Raw genomic sequence first — 20087 nt, 5'->3', positions numbered from 1 at the left:
GCAGATCCAGGTCTGCCGTGAATATTATCATTTAGGAGAAATCAAAGACATAAGGAAGGAGTAGCAAATTGACATATTGCATTCAAGGGCCAATATATGAGTTTCCGAAGCGCTTTATATTTACATATTGTATCATAAGTAGAGTTGCTAAAATTGTTGTACAGAACGATAGATGCATTGGGCACCAAACCGGAGGCCGGAGTATCTGATGATCCGAATCGTGGGGTAAATGAATGCTAACTTTACATTACGTAGTGGCGGGAGCTGCCTTTCGAGCTCTCAAAGTTTCCTTCATTTAATACCTACCTACATCAAACAAACCAATATCTAGAATTTCCAGTGACTCAAAACCACCGAGTCAAGATGGCGGAAGCAATAGATAATCCAGATGTTCCCTCGAACAAGAAGGCTTTTATCCCATTAGGTGACTCCTCTCCCCCTCCATCCTTCTCCCAAGCTAATCAAATATCTCCCTTAGAAAACAACCCCGAAGTAATGTCCTCTCTCCTCCACAAACTCGGCCTCTCCACCACTCTTTCTTTCCACGACGTATTTTCCATCGAAGATCCTTCTCTCCTCTCCTTTATCCCCCGTCCCGCACTCGCTCTATTACTCGTTTTTCCCGTCTCAAAAAGTTATGAGGCATTTCGTTATTTAGAGGATAAAGAACGTAAAGATTATACAGGAAAGGGAGAGAATGAACCAATTATTTGGTATAAACAGACTATCAGGAATGCGTGTGGATTGATTGGCCTTTTGCATGCTGTGAGCAATGGTGCTTCGAGGGGTTTTGTTGGTATGTTTATCTCTCTCTCTCTCTCTCTCAACAGATTTGTCAAACGTACATATCTGACACAAATTTTCTCTTTTGCAGAACAAGACTCTCCTCTCGACAAACTAATCAAAGATGCCATTCCTCTCGCCGCAATCGATCGCGCAGATCTCCTCTACAATTCCCAAGCCCTCGAATCCGCTCATCAAAACGCCGCAACACAAGGCCAATCCTCTACACCCAATGCTGAAGACGACATCGATTTACACTACGTGTGTTTCGTCAAGGACGGGAAGAACAATCTTTGGGAAATGGATGGAAGGAGAAGAGGACCACTTGAGTTGGGATCATTGGGAGAAGATGAAGATGTTCTGAGCGAAAAGGCGTTGGATTGGGGTGTAAGGAAGTTTTTGAAGAGAGAAGAGGAAAACGGCGCAGAGTTGAGGTTTAGTTTGATTGCGTTGGCACCAAGTCTCGACTAAAATGGGTTGGCTACGATTATGATTATCATGAACAATTTTGAAGGAACCGGAAGAAGAAATCGGCGTTGCATTACACCAAATGAGCAGTCATAGAACAGCTACATCTGGGTGTCAAAACCTTACATCCATTTTGAACGAGACCCAAAAGTTTTGACTTTAGATACCATGATATGTCTAGATTTTTAACGCGATGGCTTTATCCACGGACCAAATTCCACATCTAACTTCTATTGACGTATATGGTGTCCCAAAATCTTTCAAGCCCGAAGCCATGCCATATAGTCCAAGCAACTCAAGCCCCTTTAATCATGATATCTCGTAGATGTAGTGGTTCTATGACCAGGAAATGCTATGAACCGTTAGTAAATTTACCAAAACCATGGGAAAGACCAAAACTTACTAAAGCATAATTCCGGCTCCCGTTGCCATAGCCATGAATTGTTTCAGCGTCTTCGTCAATTCAAGACCCCTATCCTTTCCAGTCTCCAATAATTCCGGAATAACGGCTACAGTTCCCACATACAAAAATGTTCCAGCTGTAAATGGCAACAACATATCACCCCACTCCAAACTTGTACCCATGAGGCCGTCAAACCTGCCAATACCGCCTTCTTCTGTGCTTGAACCATATTCCTGAATCATGATGCCGATGACCGTCCCGAGGAGAGCTCCAAGTGCGGTTACGAATTGTGCGCCCATGGCTGCACGTTTGGAGAAACCGGATTGGATTAGGAGAGCAAAATCACCGACTTCGTGGGGAATTTCGTGGAAGAATACTGCGACTGTAGTTGTTGCGCCAATTGTTGGAGATGCATAGAAAGAAGAGGACATGGCGAGACCGTCGGTAATGTTGTGAGTGAAATCAGCGCTGTCATACAATTAGCAGTGGCCTCCCTGTTTTCTTCTGCGAAGAAACGTACATGAGGTTAAGATATCCAGCAAGCTTGACACTAGAGTTGATCTCCTTTTCAGTCTTCTCAACCTCAACAATTGACTTTCCGCTATCCTTCTTTCTTGATCTAGTACTTCTGGCAGGTGTATCATCCAAGTTGCTTGAAATAGCAGAAGTTTCCTTCTCGCTCTCATGACCATGACTGTGCGAGTGTTCATGGCCTTGTCCACCAGTGGCGATTCTCAGTCCTTTATCCATAGCAACAAATGTAACGAATCCAACCATAATCGCGACTCCCAACAATAAATTGCGGTTTGGTTCAACCAACACGAAGCGCACATTCTCATGGGCATCCTCGCCAAGGAAAATCTCTGGAAGAAGATGGAACAATGTATCACCCAAAAGACCACCAACTGCGAATGCTACCATTACGGAGAGAGAAGAAGGGTCGATATTCGGTGGACATAATGCGAGGAGAAAATTGGGGGGTCCAGAGATATACAGGGTTGCTAAAAGTGCATTGACAGCGGGGGTGGAGGGGAAAAGAACTGCGAATATGCGAGAAGTAAGAGTTGAAGTAATTGGAGACGTGACTTGTTTATATGCATTGAGATCTTGCACAAGAGGACATTGCTATCGAGTAAAGTTGGTTAGATGGGGCTCAGGCAGATTATCGTGAGAACTTACTTGGAGCTGTTCCTCTATTTCAGGCAAGCTCATGCTCGCAACAGATGTAGCATGGCCTTGAGCATATACGCATACAATTGCAATTGAAAGCAAAAGAGCAACACGACGGGGACTAAAGAACGACATTTTGAATTGGAAAAATGTATGTTGGAAGGAAAGGAAAGAAAGAAGGAGGGACAGCTGAGCTTTGACGGAGAGATTATCAGATTGTCAGTATGTAACGATATCGGATGGCGTTTAGCGAGGTGGAGCCTACATTTTTTAAGCCTTGCAGGGTCTCTCGGCCCCGAGGGGTCAAGTGAATTTACTTTGGTGTTAGTGCATTATGATGTCAAGCATCATCTTTATTAAATTCGTTACAGAATTTGAAAAGGGGCAGACAATAAGTATCTTGAGATTTCTTGGATCTGCTCATCGGCAAGACTTTATTCTTGAGTCGATATTCCATCGAAGAAAACAAGATGTGTCACTCATTGTCAGTCAGCCACATCCAGCCAGATAGAGATGTGTCATCTCTGATTCACTAGCAGGCAGGGTGATGATCCTTCAGCAGCTGCAAGTGCAGCCTCAAGGTCGAACAAGACTGTGCATACTCCCCCGATGAGAGTTGTTCGAGAATCAATCTGTGCTGCAGTTTTTCTCGGGTCTTAAGTTATTATCGTGAAGCTGGATTCGCAGCGCATTTCTGCTTTCTTTTGACGATGTGCACATCGAAACAAGAAAACAGTATTTTGGCTGCAAGCTAATGCCTCATACATAAGTCATTGAATATCGAAATCTCCATATCCCCCATGACTATGGGACTTTCCTTCCAAGTAATCTACACTCATACAATTCTCAGACTTCAGCGGAGAAGGTCAGCAGGGAGTAACTTCACAAAGCAAGACTAAACTTGGTGAGTCGTTTTACTTGAAGGGTATATTGAATTCGGGAATGTTAGCAAAATGGCATCAGATGAGATAACAAGACAATTATTGCATCTACTCTACAGATTCCTATCATTGATTGCATCCGATTGAGAGCCGATGGAAGGCCTATGAAGTCTCAATTTTCAAAATAATCATCTACTCCCATGTTTCCGTCAGAAACCCAAACTGAGAGCCTTAACTATAAACAATCAATATTTTCTGGTATGAGATGAGATAAAAAATTACGATTTCGTACCAAGTGGGTATTCTCGACTTGGCAAGATTGGATTAGAGATCATCACTGTCTGGTTGTTTTTCGAACAATCACTGTCCATTGTCCGAAATTACCAGTCTGTATAGTATGGATTTTCCAGCTCCATCTAGTCGACAGGTTTCGGAGATGAGGTGAAATGAGTAGCTATTCTATGCTATCCAACCCTCTCGCCTGGCTAATTTCGACGGGATACCTTTGAAATCTAGTTGTTCGACGAATAACCTACTATTCTCAACAGACTTTGGCCAGATGATGCAAAGAGAATGTTCCGGAGTGGTTTACTGATTCTGATCCCCAAAAAGGCAATTGTTTGAGAGGAATCTGGACATCTGAGATTCCCAGTCTGGTGTCTTTAAGATCAGAACTCTATCTTAATCTAAACGATAGATAGATTCGGATTTATAACGTCTGATGTGAATACAATGCATGATTATTCATCTAGCCAAATACAGATACCGGGGCGACTTCCATCTCCGGTACAGAGCGTGTAAGTGTAAATCTAAACGAAAGCCTATAGGTATTATTAGTCTCATGGCATTCTTCTTCATGCAAACAAATGTTGTGAAAATCACGCTGTTCGGCGGGTTGTCGTGCAGAACCGCGGATTTATCACCAGCAGCGTAATCTATGGACACAGCAGACGCTGCGCCGACAATGCCTATGAGAATCGATTATTTCAGGCCTCTCATTTCATCGAGTGATGGTAATACATGTGCAGGTTGCCGGTTCTAAGCCTCTACCAATGTCGGTGTATCTCCAATCGCTTATGGGGCTTGGTGAACGTTATACAGACTCGACATTTTCGCCTCGAAATACCCACCATTGCCGTATCTGCTCGCCATGGCAAATTTAGTTATTTCCAACAAGGGTCTTCTATCAAACTCCGTATAACCAAATTTCAAAAATGTCTTTGCTCATATACATATTTGCTTCATATGTCAGTCCAGTAAACGCATATCCTGTGGCTAGTGCAAGCCCGAGCGATGTTAACATCACAGCCTTACAGACAGATGTTGCTCCAGGCTGGGTTTCAGAACCTGATGGTAGAGGCTCTTGGAGCTTGCTATATAGCTGTGTCGGGACTTTAGTCGCATGCGTATATACAGCAATTCACTTGAACATTCCACCTACTCGCGAAAAAGCGTATTTTGGTTGGGCCAGAAAAGCAAAGTGGGTTATGATTGCACTACTAGCTCCAGAAATCGTCGCATACACTGCTTTTGAACAATATTATCTTGGTCGCAAGTTTCTTAAGAAGTTGGTTTCTCAAGAAGAACAAAAGGTTGCTTACCCTTCTATCTATGAAAAGTATAGCACTGATACAATACAGACCAGCAACACTACTGCGAAACCTAATTTCGACATGGTATATGCTCATTACACGATGATGGGCGGATTTGCTGCAGATGTTAGCCATCTTCACAACGTCCTCAAAACTGTAACCTTCACCACCGACGGTATCCTGTTCCTATCTAGTGTTGGCTTGGCGCCACATCTCGATAAACAAGAGATTGAGGACAAGAGTAAATCAGACCTGCTTGGAAAGATGCTGGCATTCCTACAAGGCATCTGGAGCATTGGCCAAGCAATTGAACGAAAGTGTTCGGGCTATCCGACCACTATGCTCGAAGTGCATACTGTCGTCCATGTTGTGTGCGCCCTAGCTTTATATGTTCTCTGGGCTACGAAACCGCTAAGTGTTGGGGTACCTACCATTGTGAAGTTCAATGATGCGGATGAGAAGTACCTAGCCTTTATGCTGCAACTAGGGGCCGAGAAGGGACCTCGCTCGGTTGAACTTCACCCAAGAAAGAAATGGTACGACATAGCGCCATCGAACCATTATGGATTTACGATCCATGATAGTACAAAGCCCGCTGGCGACGTATATGGTGAACCTGAGATGGGAATTTATCAAAGTAATCAGCAAACATCAGCAAATCCTGATTCCAGCAATGCTGTTGCCAGCGAGATCGTCTCTCCTGCTTCCAAATCGGACTACAAATCTTCCGACCAATGGCAGGAAGTCGGTAATATCGTCACTCATTTTAGGCAATCAGAAGAGGAGATCAAGAGCCTTCCTGAATCATGTAGGGCTCGCCAAGCGTGTATGGAATACAAGCCAGCTACAGATGTGCCAATCGTTTGTACCGTGGTTACAGGCCAGTCATTGAAGTCCGGCTTTGGTCCCGGCCTAAACCATGATTCGGGTAAAATGCGCCACAACATAAAATGTGATAGCAGGTCTATTAAAATATCCTTCACATACAAGGATATAAGGAGGCTCAATTTAGCTTCGGCGTACATAGAAAGTCTATCACAACCATCGAAATCCGAGGAAGGACGGAGTGATAATATCCAATCGTCCTACAACGAGAAAGTTCATGATGCATTAACGCCGATATTCGCTTTTGCCGAAAGAATGGATTTGCCTCTTGCATTGAGGGCTCCTAATATGAGTGGAACCATATTCAAGAACACGCAAAGCGATGCCACATATCTTTCTGCAGCAATGGCTACGATACCTGCGCTATATGGCTCCGTACACCTTGGCGCTCTTACTATTCTGTTTCCGAGCACAGTAGAGCGGTTGGCGTGGAAAATATCCTGCTACTATTTGATTGCTGCCGCTGGTCTCTTTGGTGCTTGGTCTCTTTTAAAGTATGGAGACAAACAGGCCGCGCATGTCTTCAAAATGAGTAACACACCACTCGAAAAGTGGAAAATGTTTCGAGGCGATTATGGTTATCCATTGAAAGGGAAAACACAGAGTGTCGTACTCGGATGCTTCTCATTATTTCATTACATCAAATTTGTGTTACTTGGACTTGGAGCAGCGTTGTATGTCGCCGCTAGAATTTACATAGTGGTTGAGTCATTTGCCTCATTACGCCATGTTCCAGTTGGGGTTTATCAGACTCCCAACCTCAATCTTATGGGAAACCTTCCGCATATTTAGCTGGTGTTATTTTTCTACTCGGGGCTATTTCTTAAAGTTATTGAATTTCATTGGTCTCACCTCATGGCAAGAGCAAATAACAGGTTGGTATAGTAGTACATTTATGCATATGTCCCGGGGAGCTTCTGGCTTATGAATTTCGTTATATCGCTGATGTTTGTCGGAAATCAAGAGGGATTTTTCATTAAATGGAGTGAAATAATGAGAGGGATTGAAAGAACGATGGAATATTGTAGACTGAATCTGAAATCATTTTGTTTGACATTCATTACGGGGATGATCTTGTGATAGCAGTACTGTTTATCAAATATAGTAGAATGATATCATTATGATAATGTCCCTTCTACAAGCAGATCAATGGTACCTGTAGCTTCTTCTAAAGATATTAGAATCAAAGGAAGTGGTTTAGAACCAAAGACTGCGAAATCCAACAGTCTAATTTTGAGTACAAGTACAAGCACCACAATAAACATACATCTTAAACAACCTAATTATCCTTTGTAATGCCCCATTCTCTACTGACTACAACTTACAAGTGACAATGTTTTAAAGACCAAAATATTAGATGAAGAATAAATAAACAGAGGAGAAAATGATTTGCTGTGAAGGAGTAAAGCGAGTAGTCAAAAGGCTTTATTTGAGTCTCGCTTAGGTTTGAATTGCACACCAAAACAGCTCTTCTCTTTTGAATAATCTCTTATGGTGAGGTGTATATCCTCAATCAGAGTCGATGATGCTGGTCTCTTTCTGCGTTATTCACGTATCTTTGATAGGTTATATTGACCTTCATTCTCCCATCCTGAATAGGAGGAGAACCTCAATGAAATGACTTGAAGAGAGATGGACATTTGTATGAAAGAGCCCAAGGCTATCAAGACCTGGGGCTATCTGATAAAGAAAAATACTGCTCAAAAGCTAGGGCTCAGTACAGGATATAGACTTTGTTTTGAGATATTCAAAGAACGATTGAACATGACAAGTAGCATCTTCTGCTGATTAACAAAGTATGTAGTTGAATGAGATATGTTCTGCAGTGTTTTCCTTGCTCCAATTGATGCTTTTGATGGCCTTGAAGGCTTTATTCCATGATGACTATTTCAATTGGTCAATCTCCATGAAATGAAGACATCGATCATCCCAGTTCTTCAGAATACAACAACTCTACCACGGACTCTTCTCTTGGGCGAAACTCATACTGCACTGATACATTCGTTCCGTAATGGATCCGCTCATGGCAACCGCCCCGCCCAATGCACCCCGTACACTCCGCGAGGAAGACAAGCTCAATGTGGACGAAAAGAAAGTATTTGAGGAGCTCTGGAAGGATGAAAACAACCACGTTGCTGCAACGATGTCGACTAAGATGACTGAGGAGGCTAAAACCAATGACAAAATGGACAAGAAACCAGATTGTTATTCTGTGAGCCGTATGGAGAAGGTTATCGAAGCACATCGGGCGGATTTGAAAAAAGAGGCAGATAAGAAAGAGAAAGAGAAAAAGGAAGGGGAAGGAAAGAAGGAACTCTGATTAAATTCTCCGAGCACAGGCTTACTGGTCAAAGAGAAACTGTGGGTGGAAGTACTGTCGTGGCTTGAGCCTTCATGAGATGAGGGTTTGCAGAAAATAATGCACAGAAGATCGCCGAAAATGTTTGTGTGCTTTTTGAAAAAGTATGATGAATATTGATATCAAGTGATTATGTCATTACCCCTTTCGAAGCGAAAGCTTATACAACATGCCAAATGAAGTTCCGCATTCTCTTCTAGTACTTTAGTGACTTCCAAACTATCATCTGCAAGTTCCAGATTGGCAAAAGAGATCTTTTACGGAGATGATAATTTATTTGCACATGTAGATTTAAAGTGGAATTTTACAATGGCTAGTTCAAGTTTGTGCGGTCATACAATTAGACGGAATGTCATGAAGTGAACAACTCTTAAAGGAAAAGATGTAGTTTTGTGCCGTCAAATGTTGTTGCTTGTCAGTTACTTCGATTTACTATCAACGTAATGTCCCCCCTTTTCATCACAATGACATGAACATTACTTATCTCATGGGGTACATTCCTCTTGTAACGATCTAGAAAGCCACACCAAGACTCATCAAGAAGAGTAAGAATCTCATATAACCTTCTAAATCACCAGATAATAGTCTCAAGATAATCGTATTCGACTGGCTTTGCTTGCTTTTCGAAAATCAACAACCCGATGAATCTTTCGAGCTGAATCTGTTAAATTCTACTTAGGTGAACTCCAAGATGCATCAAAAGGTAAATCTCTCATTAATACAGCAATTTTATGTGATGTAATAGCCTATTTAGTTTCTCGACTTGAGAAGATATGGTTATTACTCGTACTCAATACGAACAATAAAGTAAACTAATCACAGGATTTGAGACGAGATAGACCTAATGACTGTACTTCTCTTGGAAAAGAAAACCACCAGCGGAGAAATTCGAGACGAGATGACGCTTATTTCCCAACACAAAATCGAAAAATGAGGTATCCTGTCTGAAAACTTCAGATAAATACCATCTATTGTACGAATTCTGGCTCGAACAAATCATTCTCACATCAATACCATGGGAGATGAGAGAAGATGAATATTGTAGACTGCTCTAACAATTGTATTCTTCGTGCATGTGATTCTATTCTTGCCAATGTTTTCAAGCAGCTGATGTCCTGCACAACGTACTCTCATAAATTCGTGTTCCTCCTGATGATCTTCCAGTGAACAACTGCATCGTCATTCATCAAATCTTCAGTCTTGTCTGTACAATCCTTCATCAACAATGCTGATTGATTGCAGTTCCGGCGTTTTCAAAGCATGATATGCAACATGAACAAACTCTAATCACTTCCAGTATTGGCCGAACGTCAGTATGTGTTTTCCTGACGCGCTTTCCTCGTGTAATGAACCGTCGTCATTCACAACGAATCTCGTTCCCAAGTTCTTCAAAGCTCCCACAGCCATTGCATGAACAACCATTCTTGTCTCCCTTCCCATGTCTACTTCGCAGGCCAGGAGCATCCAACTTGCCCAGTATGCACGTGATAATGTCTTGGGTATCATCACGTGTCCACGAGCTCCTCCTAAAGGTCTCTTCCTCCTAAGTTGTGCAATCTAATACTCACTTCTATCAGCTCCATCGCTCTCAACTCAAATCTCAAAAGCTACCCCTCCGACCATGGAAGTAGAGCTGCAATAAAGTGTCGAATGAGGTCTGTGGTGTAGATATAGTTGTTGGAGAAGAAAAGCCGTCCAACCCAATCCAAGCTTTCATGTCACCGCGACCCCCCAGACCAATCCAGGCAGGAGCATCTTCACACCGTTCATAGAGACAAAATATGAAGCCGGAATTGAACGCCACAATCTCATCAGTAATCTATCGACCAAACCCACCCACGTTCAAAACCATAAAATTCATAATTGTAACACGAAGATTTACCTTTCAATTGTTTCGGAGATCGTAAAGTTATCACAGTATCTTTCATGTAATTTATAAATATTAGAAGCAATAATTGAAATATAAGAACCTTTTGAGAAAAATCAATTCTGAGCTCTTTCTCTCGTCCCCGCAGAGACCCCTCAATGTTAATATACGAGGCTCTTCTAACTCAGAGAATCTCGTATATAAAATAGACCTCAAACTCTATCCACATCTGCATTTGCATTTGCATTTGCATTCTCACCCCAATTCCAATTGAATCCCCAAAGAACCCAAATCATCCAAGCAACCACGCACACACAAGCAAATACGAGTCTCCAAGTCGTAACAATCTCCTAGCGGATCTTCCCTGTCACTTCCACATGAACCTTCCCTTTCCCACCTTCCTCGTTCCTCTTTCCCGTGTCCCCATTTCGCCTGCCTCTTAACCACAATGAAGTCATAGATCCATCGATTGAACCTAGACCCCTAAGCCCAATCCGCATAGATGTGGCTAATACGCTAGTTTTAGCTCCGAGTCTAGTGCCATCTAGTTCCAGTCTAGATGCGTCGATCATGACCTAGTGGCGATCTGCGGGGGTTTTTTTATTTGTTTCTTTAGCGACCGGCGACCAAAGGGTAAAAATGGGGTGCATGTAGGTACATGGTACTTGTTAGTTCCCAGCTGAGGTTCTGATGCTAAAATGTGTATCGTGAGGATTGGTTATTGTCGCCGGTGATTTTCTGAACAAAGATAAGGAAATCGACGATGAAGGGACCATTGATCAGCGAATATAACTCCTAGTAATTACATAATTTTCTATTTTCGCTATTATACAGGGTTTCTGTGATAATTAATTTACAATTGTGAAATGAACGCGTCTCTCCATGATTCTACAACCCGATCCCAAGCATTTTAATTCTACCAATCCATACTATTTATCATAATGCCGTCGGGGCACCGAAATGATGTTCAGGCTTTTTTGGTCTCTCGGGCAAGGTAAAATTTGGACCTCTTTGAAAATCCTCACTTCTTCTACCCCAAGACCTAGAGGTAGTGCCTGAAGAAGCACCTGAGCTTCGTCTCTTTTCTCTCATTCTCTGTAAGTATTTGGTAGCTTCTCCATCTACAGGAGTGGACTTTATTCCGTCTTCGCCTCGTACTCTACCTAGAAGACTTGATATACTCGAGCCTGAGGTATCTCTATAATGCGATGGTCCTCTTCCAGCAGATGAAGGAGAACCATCCAAACCACCATATCCTGAATCTCTAGTTGGTGGTCTTTCATATGTTTGCTGATTTGCAACTGGTTTTCTTGGGACTAAACGTGATTGCATATCGTTGAGCTCTCGGGCATGTTTAGAATCCGAGTCTGAAAGACCATCATAAAGTTTTTGCTCGCGAAGCTTTTGCATATTGGAATCGATGTGATCGATGCTGTTGTATTCAGCTGCCTGCGCATGTTCCAAATCACGGAGTTCCTTAATCTTCTTCTCCTTTTTAGGGGTCGATACTGATACTTCTGTAACAGTTTGTTCTTTTCCAGCTGGTACATGATTCCAATGCATGGGTACTGTTAGACCGGCCTCCTGAGCAGCAGTCGCCATAACAGGTGGATACCTCCACCATGTTTCCTTGCGGGGGAAGCCTTCTGCGGTGATGTACTCTCGTTCCATGACTTTCACGGGCTCACCGGGTACATGAGACCACTGAAGCCCACCTTTCGAGTCTGGTTGAAAATGTGTTGTGTATTTTGTGTTTGGTAATTCTGGTTCGACTCCGAACAGTGGAGAGTCGAAGGGATCTTCAGCTGGAGCTTGTGAGTGGTGATGTACAATGGACCAGTTTTTAGTATAGGTTCCTGTGATGGTATGACCCCGTACCATCGACTCTGGTATTCTAACCAGTGTGTCTCCATCGTCACCATAAACGTAATGTTTGGCTGGAAGGACCTCGGTATCGATAACTGGAAGAACTCGATGATACCAATGATGTTGATGGATTTCTCGATGAATTACTTTCGTTATAATTTCGTGTGAAGTCGGCAAAATATGTTCATGAACAACAGCTAATGAGAAAGATGAATCAGCTTCTGCTCCTATCTACTGTAGATCATGCAGATACAAATGGCCAATTTTCTGGGCGGACAAAAGATGGTGAAGCAGGTGAATCTGGTAATAAGGGATTGAGTTTCAAAGGTGACAATTGGTTTGACTTTGAATGGCGACGAGTAAGGGAGGGATTGTATGTACCGGGTGCAACCTTTTCGTGTACAGTAGTATCCACAGTATTGTTAAGATCTACCACACCTTCAAGGCCTATGGGCTCCGCCCGTTCTCCAATAAGGTATGAGCCATTCATCCCAAAATGATCAGGCATTGGCGAGGACATATGCTTCTGTCCATTTTCAATGGGGAATTTGGTGCCATTAACGTGCATGTCGTCTCCATTGATTTTAGTCTCTACTTTTTTGTCTGTAGGGAAAGGAGTATATTTTGATGGCGATGGCATTGATCGAGGAGTTCTGTCAGAGACTTTACCAGAAACGCCATTTTCTGAAGACACATTGTGGTTGTGTTTCGCCGAAGTGGTAGTAGAGGTTGAGTGAGAAGTGTCTCGATCCCGCACCGAATTGGCTCGCATTGTCTCCTTCATTGGAAATTGCTACTTGACGAATTGATAATATTTGATGCTTCACGGTGTGATACTGAATGGATTGGATGTGATTGTGTGAAAACAAATGCTCGACGACGAGCCTCTCCAATTGATGAAGTGTAGTGTGTGGCTTCGAAAATGTATGGTAATGTTTCTAGATCCCCTTGATGACGATCGAAGTTACTTGCATGACTATTAGAAACCGTGCCATCTTTACTATGGCAGGTGCTAGTGGGACAAGAATACTCTGCAGAACCCAATTTCGTCTCTGGTGGAGATCCGCTGAGGCAAAAAAGAGATTCTGATACACTTTGGATGTAGGATGGATCTTCTTTGTGTCGTCATTTTCAGGAATGAACTCCGGCAGTCTAGGTCTAGAATGTTTAGACCCTTCAGTCTCAGCCACACCACAATATCTCGATCTTAAATAGCGATATTGGGGATTGCTAGGATCTGCCTAAGAATTTTCCATGGCCAAATTTCGATTCACTACATCTTCCCCGTAATTCTTACTCCAGCAGTCATCGCTCGATTCCTGGACTTCGTCCACCTTTCAAATTGTCATGCGCATCTAAGACATCGATGTATTCATTAGAGGGACGAGACGAGTGCCATTTATGATTTTGCACAGACTGTACATGCATTGGTAAAGATTCGTATGCTTGAGGAGAATGGGCCGAGTTGGGTAGCTTCGGCAGTGTGTTCTACAGAGAGAGGGCGAGGCCGCGACCGCAAAACAAGAGGAGACCTTCGCACAAGTCCAGAAATCATACGCGAAGAGAATTCTCTTCCCCAGTCCTGTATATCACCATCAACTCTAGCCATTCTGCGTTTCTCGTCATGTTCCTTGGATTTGGTAGCGTCTTGCCGATGCTCTGGAACTATGGGAACTTCTGCCGATTCACATTGGACACAAGTTTTTCTACTGCTTCTACTCGTTTTTTCAAGGGTATCGTCGCTGTCGTATGCTTTGGAAGATCTTGGTACATCAATTGACAACTGGTGTCTAAATTTAGTATCGGTAACTGGTGAATTTGAACTCTTTACTTTTTGACATCGATTTCCTCTTAAATTTTGAGCATCAGTTGTCGATGATGACCTTTTCAAGATCCAATCTTTTATTCTGGAAGCATTGATAGGTCAGGATGTCTCAAGTAAACAATCGGTGTTCGGAGATGGCTTTACCGGTGGGGGATCTTCGAAATGCTTGTGACGATCGCTTTTGCCCAACCCTTTACTTGGTATTCGTATTGGTAACAAAGCACAACACAAACGACAACGACAACATCGACAAAAAATCAATCCCAGAGACGAAAGTTCTAAAGTACATTGGCAAACACAGCAGGGATAGAATAACATGTCGGCGAACTTCCATTTCAATCTGTACTTAATTCGTTACCGACTGTAGGTTTACTCGATCTCCAAGATTTTAACGCACCGGCAAGGGAAATATTTCACTGGATTCTACTCTACTACTCCATTAGCAGTTAAACCCGTCAGAACTTTGGAATAGAGATCATTGATTCATTGCAGCGACGTGGCATGGACCCCTTGACCCAAAAGCTAGATCCTTAGTACACTAGATCTCCGTCCACTCACATATGGGAATGCTGGCTAATCGGTCACTTACCTACTTCCGGTGTAAGAAGCTTCGACTTCCTTGTTTTTCGTTACATTGTTGTATGTGATATGTACGTTACTCGATCATAATCCAGGTCCATTGCGGCAGACATCCACGTGTAATGCAAATCATCGATATTTGGAAAAGTATTGAAATGTTGACAAGGAAGCAAGGAAGCGGAGCCCATCTCACCTAGCCACTTGGAATTGAACAGTGCATATGACTGGTTACGTTGTTTAGTAATCTTGTACAGCGGACGCCCCTTTCCCGTGTGGCGGCTTAATCCGATGCGGGGCACAATGATGCAACTTTAAGTTTCCCATCAAATCGATCATGGCAAAATCAACAACCATCAATAACATTCAATAATTAACATTTCTGCAGGATTTGACAATGTGTACATTGGTACGAGTCTCTGACTGTCGACTACAATGCACTACTCAACAACTCTCAATATAGATGATTGGCTCTGTTGGTGCTAAAAAAAAATGAAATCTTGGTAATCTTGCAACTTTCATGGCATCAAGAAGCCACAGCACAAACAAGTAGTAGTTAGACTTTCTTCTCAGAACTCGTAACTCAAATAAAGTTTCTAGTATAGGCAATGATTACATTACGCTATCTCATGAACCATCTCTCACTTCAGCTGTTTTGGAAATGGAAATCATAGTTCCTTCAGCTTTTACTCGCGCAACAACCGAAACCCACTTTTGCAAAACTGCCAATACTATACTTGAGATGCCAAAATGGGATTTTGACGTTTGTCGGGCAAAGACTGGCACCCAATTACCAAAAGAACATCTGGAAAGTTGATACAATATGATTCAAAAGTGGAGACGAAGTGCGTAAGTAGCGCCAATTGACCTCCCGGCACATCTTCCTACCCTTTGTCTACCATGTAAGGACCAGATAATTCCATACGAACCTCCGCTCGTTTATTCTCAGCATCGATGCACAGCCACTTGGTGACGGATCTTCCGGATCTCACAAAATCAGGTATTTGCAAGACACAGCTACCCGAATCCGGAAAGTACAACTTATTGTACCTAGTATGATGATGTAGACAATGCTAGGTGCGGGGGAGAAGCTATCATCTCGAGACTCTCGGGACTATAAGTGATAGACTGTCCTCCCATCTCGTTTTCATTTTCCAACACAAACAATCAAACAATCAACAACCAACAATCTTCTAATCCAATCAACTATACCCAACAAACACCTATTCACCTTCACATACACCATCAAATCAAAATGGATCGTGCCAAGTCAGCTGTCAGTGATTTCCTCTCCAAGGATGGAAAGCATGATACCACTGTTCACGAGGTACGAGTTCTTGCCCTTCAGTCGGCATATCAGAAAGTGCTAATGATTTATCGCAGACTATCAACCCAGCTGTTCAAAATGAGCACGTAATCAAGACCCGCCACGAAGAAGCAACTACTGCTATCGACCGTGAGGTTCATCAAGATCACCACCACACTTCAGTTCAGCCTATCCAAGACCGTGAAGTCCTTCCAGAGCAACACTCCCATCAACTCGGAGCTGTTGAGCATCGCAACATCAAGCACGGAGATGACAATCAGATTCAGGAACGTCTCGCTGCTGAACAAGCCCAATTCAAGAACACCAGAACTGTCGGAGAGACTCAACACACCGCAGCCAAAGGTGCCACCGTTGCTGGTGAGCATGTCCATCACCACGTCCACGAGACCATTCAACCAGTCATCGAGAAGGAGACTGTTCAACCATCCGTTGTCCACACCACCATTCCAGTCCATGAGGTTCATCAAAACGAGGCTAAGCACCACACTGCCACCGCTCTCCCAGCTGTCAGCATGAGCGAGTTCAGATCTCAAGGAGGTTCCTTAGGAGGACGTGAGGAGCGCACTGATGCTTTCAAGGGTGAGCCAAAGTCTGTTGGTGGCACTCTTGGAGGCGAGGGTGCCAGAGGCACTACCTCTTTGACTGAGGGAGAAGGTATCCATACTGGCGCTCACACCGGTACACACAACGGCGCGCTCAATGGCTCTCACTCTCACACCGGTACTGGTATCGCCTCTACTACTGCTGGTACTGCCCACCACACTACCTCCCACTCTTCGACCGAGTCCCACAAGAAGCCTAGCTTGATGGACAAGCTCAACCCTAAGGTCGATGCCGATGGTGATGGAAAGGCTGGTTTCATGAAATAGATGCGTCCTGTACACTTCACTTAATATTCCCCAACTGTATTTCTTAGCTCCAAACTGTACATAGACACGATAACTATGAGATAATTAATCAAAGCGAGTCGATGAAAACGATCTTATTGTTCCACGGTGTGAGGTTATGTCGCATTTTCATTTTACATACCGTGCCCTGTAGTTTTGATTTCTTGTGATTTTTTCTTCGTAATGTATAGTCGCAGTTGCAAGTCGTTGACCAATTCTGCAAATCAATTACGATTATTAGGTGTCTGCCCTGAGGTCGGTTCCCGATATTTGCTCGTGATCTCGGGTGGTCCTCGGCATTCTCGAAGACATTTGTCGATTACATAATCATACTTCAATCTTTAACACCTGTCTCTATATAACCGAAAAAAGCAACGGAAATTCATCACTATTCAAAAGAATTTCAACAACTAAAACTCTTCTTGATATAATTTTAAATAATAAAAACATTTATTATCAATACAAAGAAGACTCAAATTCTCATATACTTTTTTCAAATTTTAATATTTAATTCGAAATGAATTTATAATCTATTAAAAAAAACCTTTGAAAGGATACTCAATTTCAGCCGCTTTTTTCGGTTACATAGAGTCCTGTGTAATTATCCAACTACAACAAAAACACTGCAGCAGGAGGAATCTCTTCCCAGAATGTCATCAAAAGTTTTTCTCTCCTGGAGTCTATATACTTGACGGGGTTTGATTATTGACCGTTCCGGGTCAATTGCGATCCGATCGTATGATTGCTGCGTTTGCATAGGGTAATCATTTCGGGATTTGAAATTCTAGATGTGCTGCAACATCGCGTTGCATCATAATCATCAGCTTGCAGGCTATACCTACCAAGGTGATCTATAATGTGCTCCATTCTATCTTACGGAGCTGATTTTAAAATTTCATCGTGGTGAGCAAACACCTGTTATAACGCCAGCTAGTGTTGGGGTTTGTGGCAATTGCTTCAACAATTCAGAAATTCAGATATTCACATGTACATTATAACTTGGTCAGGTTTCTTAGATGGCTTGAAATTGCTTTCAGTAAGTCTTGTCTTATGGTCCTGTCTTTCCGTTTCCTTATCTCGGGATGAACCGTTTCGTGATCTCCACGGCAGATCCAGAAATACGGAGAGCATGTTTGAAGCGATTACTACATTCCGAGCATCCACCGATACACAATCAAAAACGGGTTCAAACGGCTAATCTTCCAAACTGGAGATGCTGCATGAAGCAGCTTTTATCGAAACAACTTCATTGTATGTCGTTATTAAAATTTTATGCTTTACAGCATACTCGTAAAGGTGCAAGGCATCCTGCATACGACGTCGTCATGTTTCTACCCCTCTTCCCTCCTGGGCATTGCTGTCATAAATTTTGGGGCGGGATTTGAACTCAATCGTATGATGATAGAAATGCATGAGATCAATATCACAGTTTTCTTGTGTTGGGGGTAACTTCTGAGTTGTATAAGAACTCAACTTCATCCAAGCATTCTCTTCTCTCCATCACACAATCTTCTCATCATTCTACAATAACAAACAGCAACCAAAAGACAGGAACCAGCATTTATCATATAAATAACAAAATGCCTGCTCGAATCAAGAAGTACAAGGCCGCAGCTGTCCAAGCTGAGCCTGGATGGTTCGATCTCGAATTGTCTGTCAAGAAGACCATTCACTGGATCAATGAAGCTGGAAAAGCAGGTTGCAAACTCGTTGCATTCCCTGAAGTTTGTAAGTAAACCTAGCTCTGGTCTCGTTCTTTTCAATTTACTTACACACCCATAGGGATCCCTGGTTACCCATACTGGGCATGGAAGGTCAACTACCAACAATCTCTCCCTATGCTTAAGGCATACCGCGAGAACAGTCTTGCATCTGACTCAGATGAGATGCGAAGAATTCGTGAAGCTGCCCGCGAAAATGCCATCTACGTTTCATTGGGATACAGTGAAATCGATTTCGCAAGTCTGTACATTTCTCAAGTTCTGATCTCCCCAACCGGTGAAGTTCTCAACCACCGCAGAAAGATCAAGCCTACTCATGTTGAGAAGCTTGTCTACGGCGATGGAGCAGCAGATACCTTCAAGAGTGTTGTTCAGACAGATATTGGAAGAATTGGACAACTGAACTGCTGGGAGAACATGAACCCGTTCCTGAAGGCAATGAACGTTTCCGAGGGAGAACAAGTAAGATCACACTTGCAAGCACTTTGATAAATTGTTTCTCACTTTTCTTCAGGTTCACATTGCTGGCTGGCCAATCTACCCACACAAGGAAACTCGCACTCCATTAGACCCTTGGACAAACACTAGCAACCCCAACTCCGATATTGTTTCTCCAGCCTACGCCATTGAGACTGCAACTTACGTTCTCGCACCATTCCAACGTATTTCCAAAGAAGGTGTTGACAAGTGCACTCCACCTGGAGTTGCGCGTGAGGATCACAACATTTACAACGGCAACAGCAGAATCTTCGGACCTGACGGACAATGCCTTGCTAAGGCTGACAAAGAGTTTGAGGGCTTGATGTTCGTCGAGGTAAGATAGACAGCATTTCCTCCATCAGAAATCTATGCTAACGAAATTTCAGATCGATCTCGATCAATCACACCTCCCAAAGGCTCTTGGAGATTTCGGTGGCCATTACATGAGACCTGATCTCATCCGTCTTCTTGTTGACACACGTCGCAAGGAACTTATCACCGAGGCAGACCAAGATGGTAGAATCGGTACTTACAACACTCAAGATCGTGTCGGACTTAACAGACCTCTTGATGCTCCTAAAGTTGATGGTCCAAGTGGTGTAAGCAAGCAGGTTCTTCCAAGCAATGCCAAGAAGGCTGCTCACAAGGCTTAAATTTCAATCGTGCGCATAGTCACCGGATTGTGAGGACGAGTGTCTGCCTCGACGCATTCATTCTGTTGGAAAGCATGTTGTATTTTTAGGGTAAACTTTTGTACTAGTCTCATCTCATTTCATACATATTTAGCAATTTATTGAAATATCCCATCTTATTTGATGTTTGGTACCTATGTGGATGGTAATGCTTCCCAAATTTTCAACAATACTCCAACCAGTGCAAGCTTTCGGTGAATTTTAACTTCTTTCTGTGTTTTGACACTAATTGTTATGTCTCAGCCCATATTTCACGCCTTTGTTACCATAATGTGCTTGAATTGGAAACAGCTACAACATTAGCT

General features: G+C 42.9%; 8 protein-coding genes across 8 annotated transcripts; 5 read left to right on the top strand and 3 right to left on the bottom strand.

Moving 5' to 3' along the window:
• Positions 1–363: 363 nt before the first annotated feature.
• On the top strand, positions 364–1254 carry EAE98_011999 (uncharacterized protein; the record flags this gene model as incomplete). The annotated part of the gene is made up of 3 exons (XM_038959623.1): positions 364–424; positions 479–796; positions 875–1254. 3 exons carry the CDS (start codon positions 364–366, stop codon positions 1252–1254), a joined length of 759 nt encoding a protein of 252 aa, XP_038804047.1.
• A 333-nt stretch (positions 1255–1587) lies between these two features.
• On the bottom strand, positions 1588–2959 carry EAE98_011998 (uncharacterized protein; the record flags this gene model as incomplete). Its single annotated transcript, XM_038959622.1, has 4 exons — positions 1588–1603; positions 1655–2122; positions 2175–2779; positions 2834–2959. The coding sequence occupies 4 exons, from the start codon at positions 2957–2959 to the stop codon at positions 1588–1590; spliced, it is 1215 nt and encodes a 404-aa protein (XP_038804046.1).
• Positions 2960–4919: 1960 nt separating this feature from the next.
• EAE98_011997 (uncharacterized protein) lies at positions 4920–6974 on the top strand (the record flags this gene model as incomplete). The annotated part of the gene is made up of 1 exon (XM_038959621.1): positions 4920–6974. The coding sequence occupies one exon, from the start codon at positions 4920–4922 to the stop codon at positions 6972–6974; it is 2055 nt and encodes a 684-aa protein (XP_038804045.1).
• Positions 6975–8193: 1219 nt separating this feature from the next.
• EAE98_011996 (uncharacterized protein) lies at positions 8194–8502 on the top strand (the record flags this gene model as incomplete). The annotated part of the gene is made up of 1 exon (XM_038959620.1): positions 8194–8502. The coding sequence occupies one exon, from the start codon at positions 8194–8196 to the stop codon at positions 8500–8502; it is 309 nt and encodes a 102-aa protein (XP_038804044.1).
• Positions 8503–11344: 2842 nt separating this feature from the next.
• Positions 11345–13058, bottom strand: EAE98_011995 (uncharacterized protein; the record flags this gene model as incomplete). The annotated part of the gene is made up of 2 exons (XM_038959619.1): positions 11345–12471; positions 12656–13058. The coding sequence occupies 2 exons, from the start codon at positions 13056–13058 to the stop codon at positions 11345–11347; spliced, it is 1530 nt and encodes a 509-aa protein (XP_038804043.1).
• Positions 13059–13579: 521 nt separating this feature from the next.
• On the bottom strand, positions 13580–13900 carry EAE98_011994 (uncharacterized protein; the record flags this gene model as incomplete). The annotated part of the gene is made up of 2 exons (XM_038959618.1): positions 13580–13690; positions 13832–13900. 2 exons carry the CDS (start codon positions 13898–13900, stop codon positions 13580–13582), a joined length of 180 nt encoding a protein of 59 aa, XP_038804042.1.
• Positions 13901–15930: 2030 nt separating this feature from the next.
• Positions 15931–17193, top strand: EAE98_011993 (uncharacterized protein; the record flags this gene model as incomplete). Its single annotated transcript, XM_038959617.1, has 2 exons — positions 15931–16002; positions 16059–17193. The coding sequence occupies 2 exons, from the start codon at positions 15931–15933 to the stop codon at positions 16869–16871; spliced, it is 885 nt and encodes a 294-aa protein (XP_038804041.1). The 3' UTR covers positions 16872–17193.
• A 1107-nt stretch (positions 17194–18300) lies between these two features.
• EAE98_011992 (uncharacterized protein) lies at positions 18301–19957 on the top strand. Its single transcript, XM_038959616.1, has 4 exons — positions 18301–18617; positions 18672–19072; positions 19125–19424; positions 19477–19957. Exons 1-4 carry the CDS (start codon positions 18470–18472, stop codon positions 19741–19743), a joined length of 1116 nt encoding a protein of 371 aa, XP_038804040.1. The 5' UTR covers positions 18301–18469; the 3' UTR covers positions 19744–19957.
• Positions 19958–20087: the final 130 nt, after the last annotated feature.

The sequence above is a fragment of the Botrytis deweyae genome (genome assembly GCF_014898535.1).
Source record: "Botrytis deweyae strain B1 chromosome Unknown BDEW_056, whole genome shotgun sequence".
NCBI classification, from domain to species: Eukaryota; Fungi; Ascomycota; class Leotiomycetes; order Helotiales; family Sclerotiniaceae; genus Botrytis; species Botrytis deweyae.
This window is presented reverse-complemented; position numbering and strand designations above follow the sequence as displayed.

Excerpts from the sequence above, each read along its gene's own strand:
- EAE98_011992 (XM_038959616.1), top strand. The coding sequence starts at position 18,470 with ATGCCTGCTCGAATCAAGAAGTACAAGGCCGCAGCTGTCCAAGCTGAG. Across the intron at positions 19,073-19,124 it reads ACGTTTCCGAGGGAGAACAA|GTTCACATTGCTGGCTGGCC; the intron begins GTAAGATCACAC and ends ACTTTTCTTCAG. Across the intron at positions 19,425-19,476 it reads AGGGCTTGATGTTCGTCGAG|ATCGATCTCGATCAATCACA; the intron begins GTAAGATAGACA and ends ACGAAATTTCAG.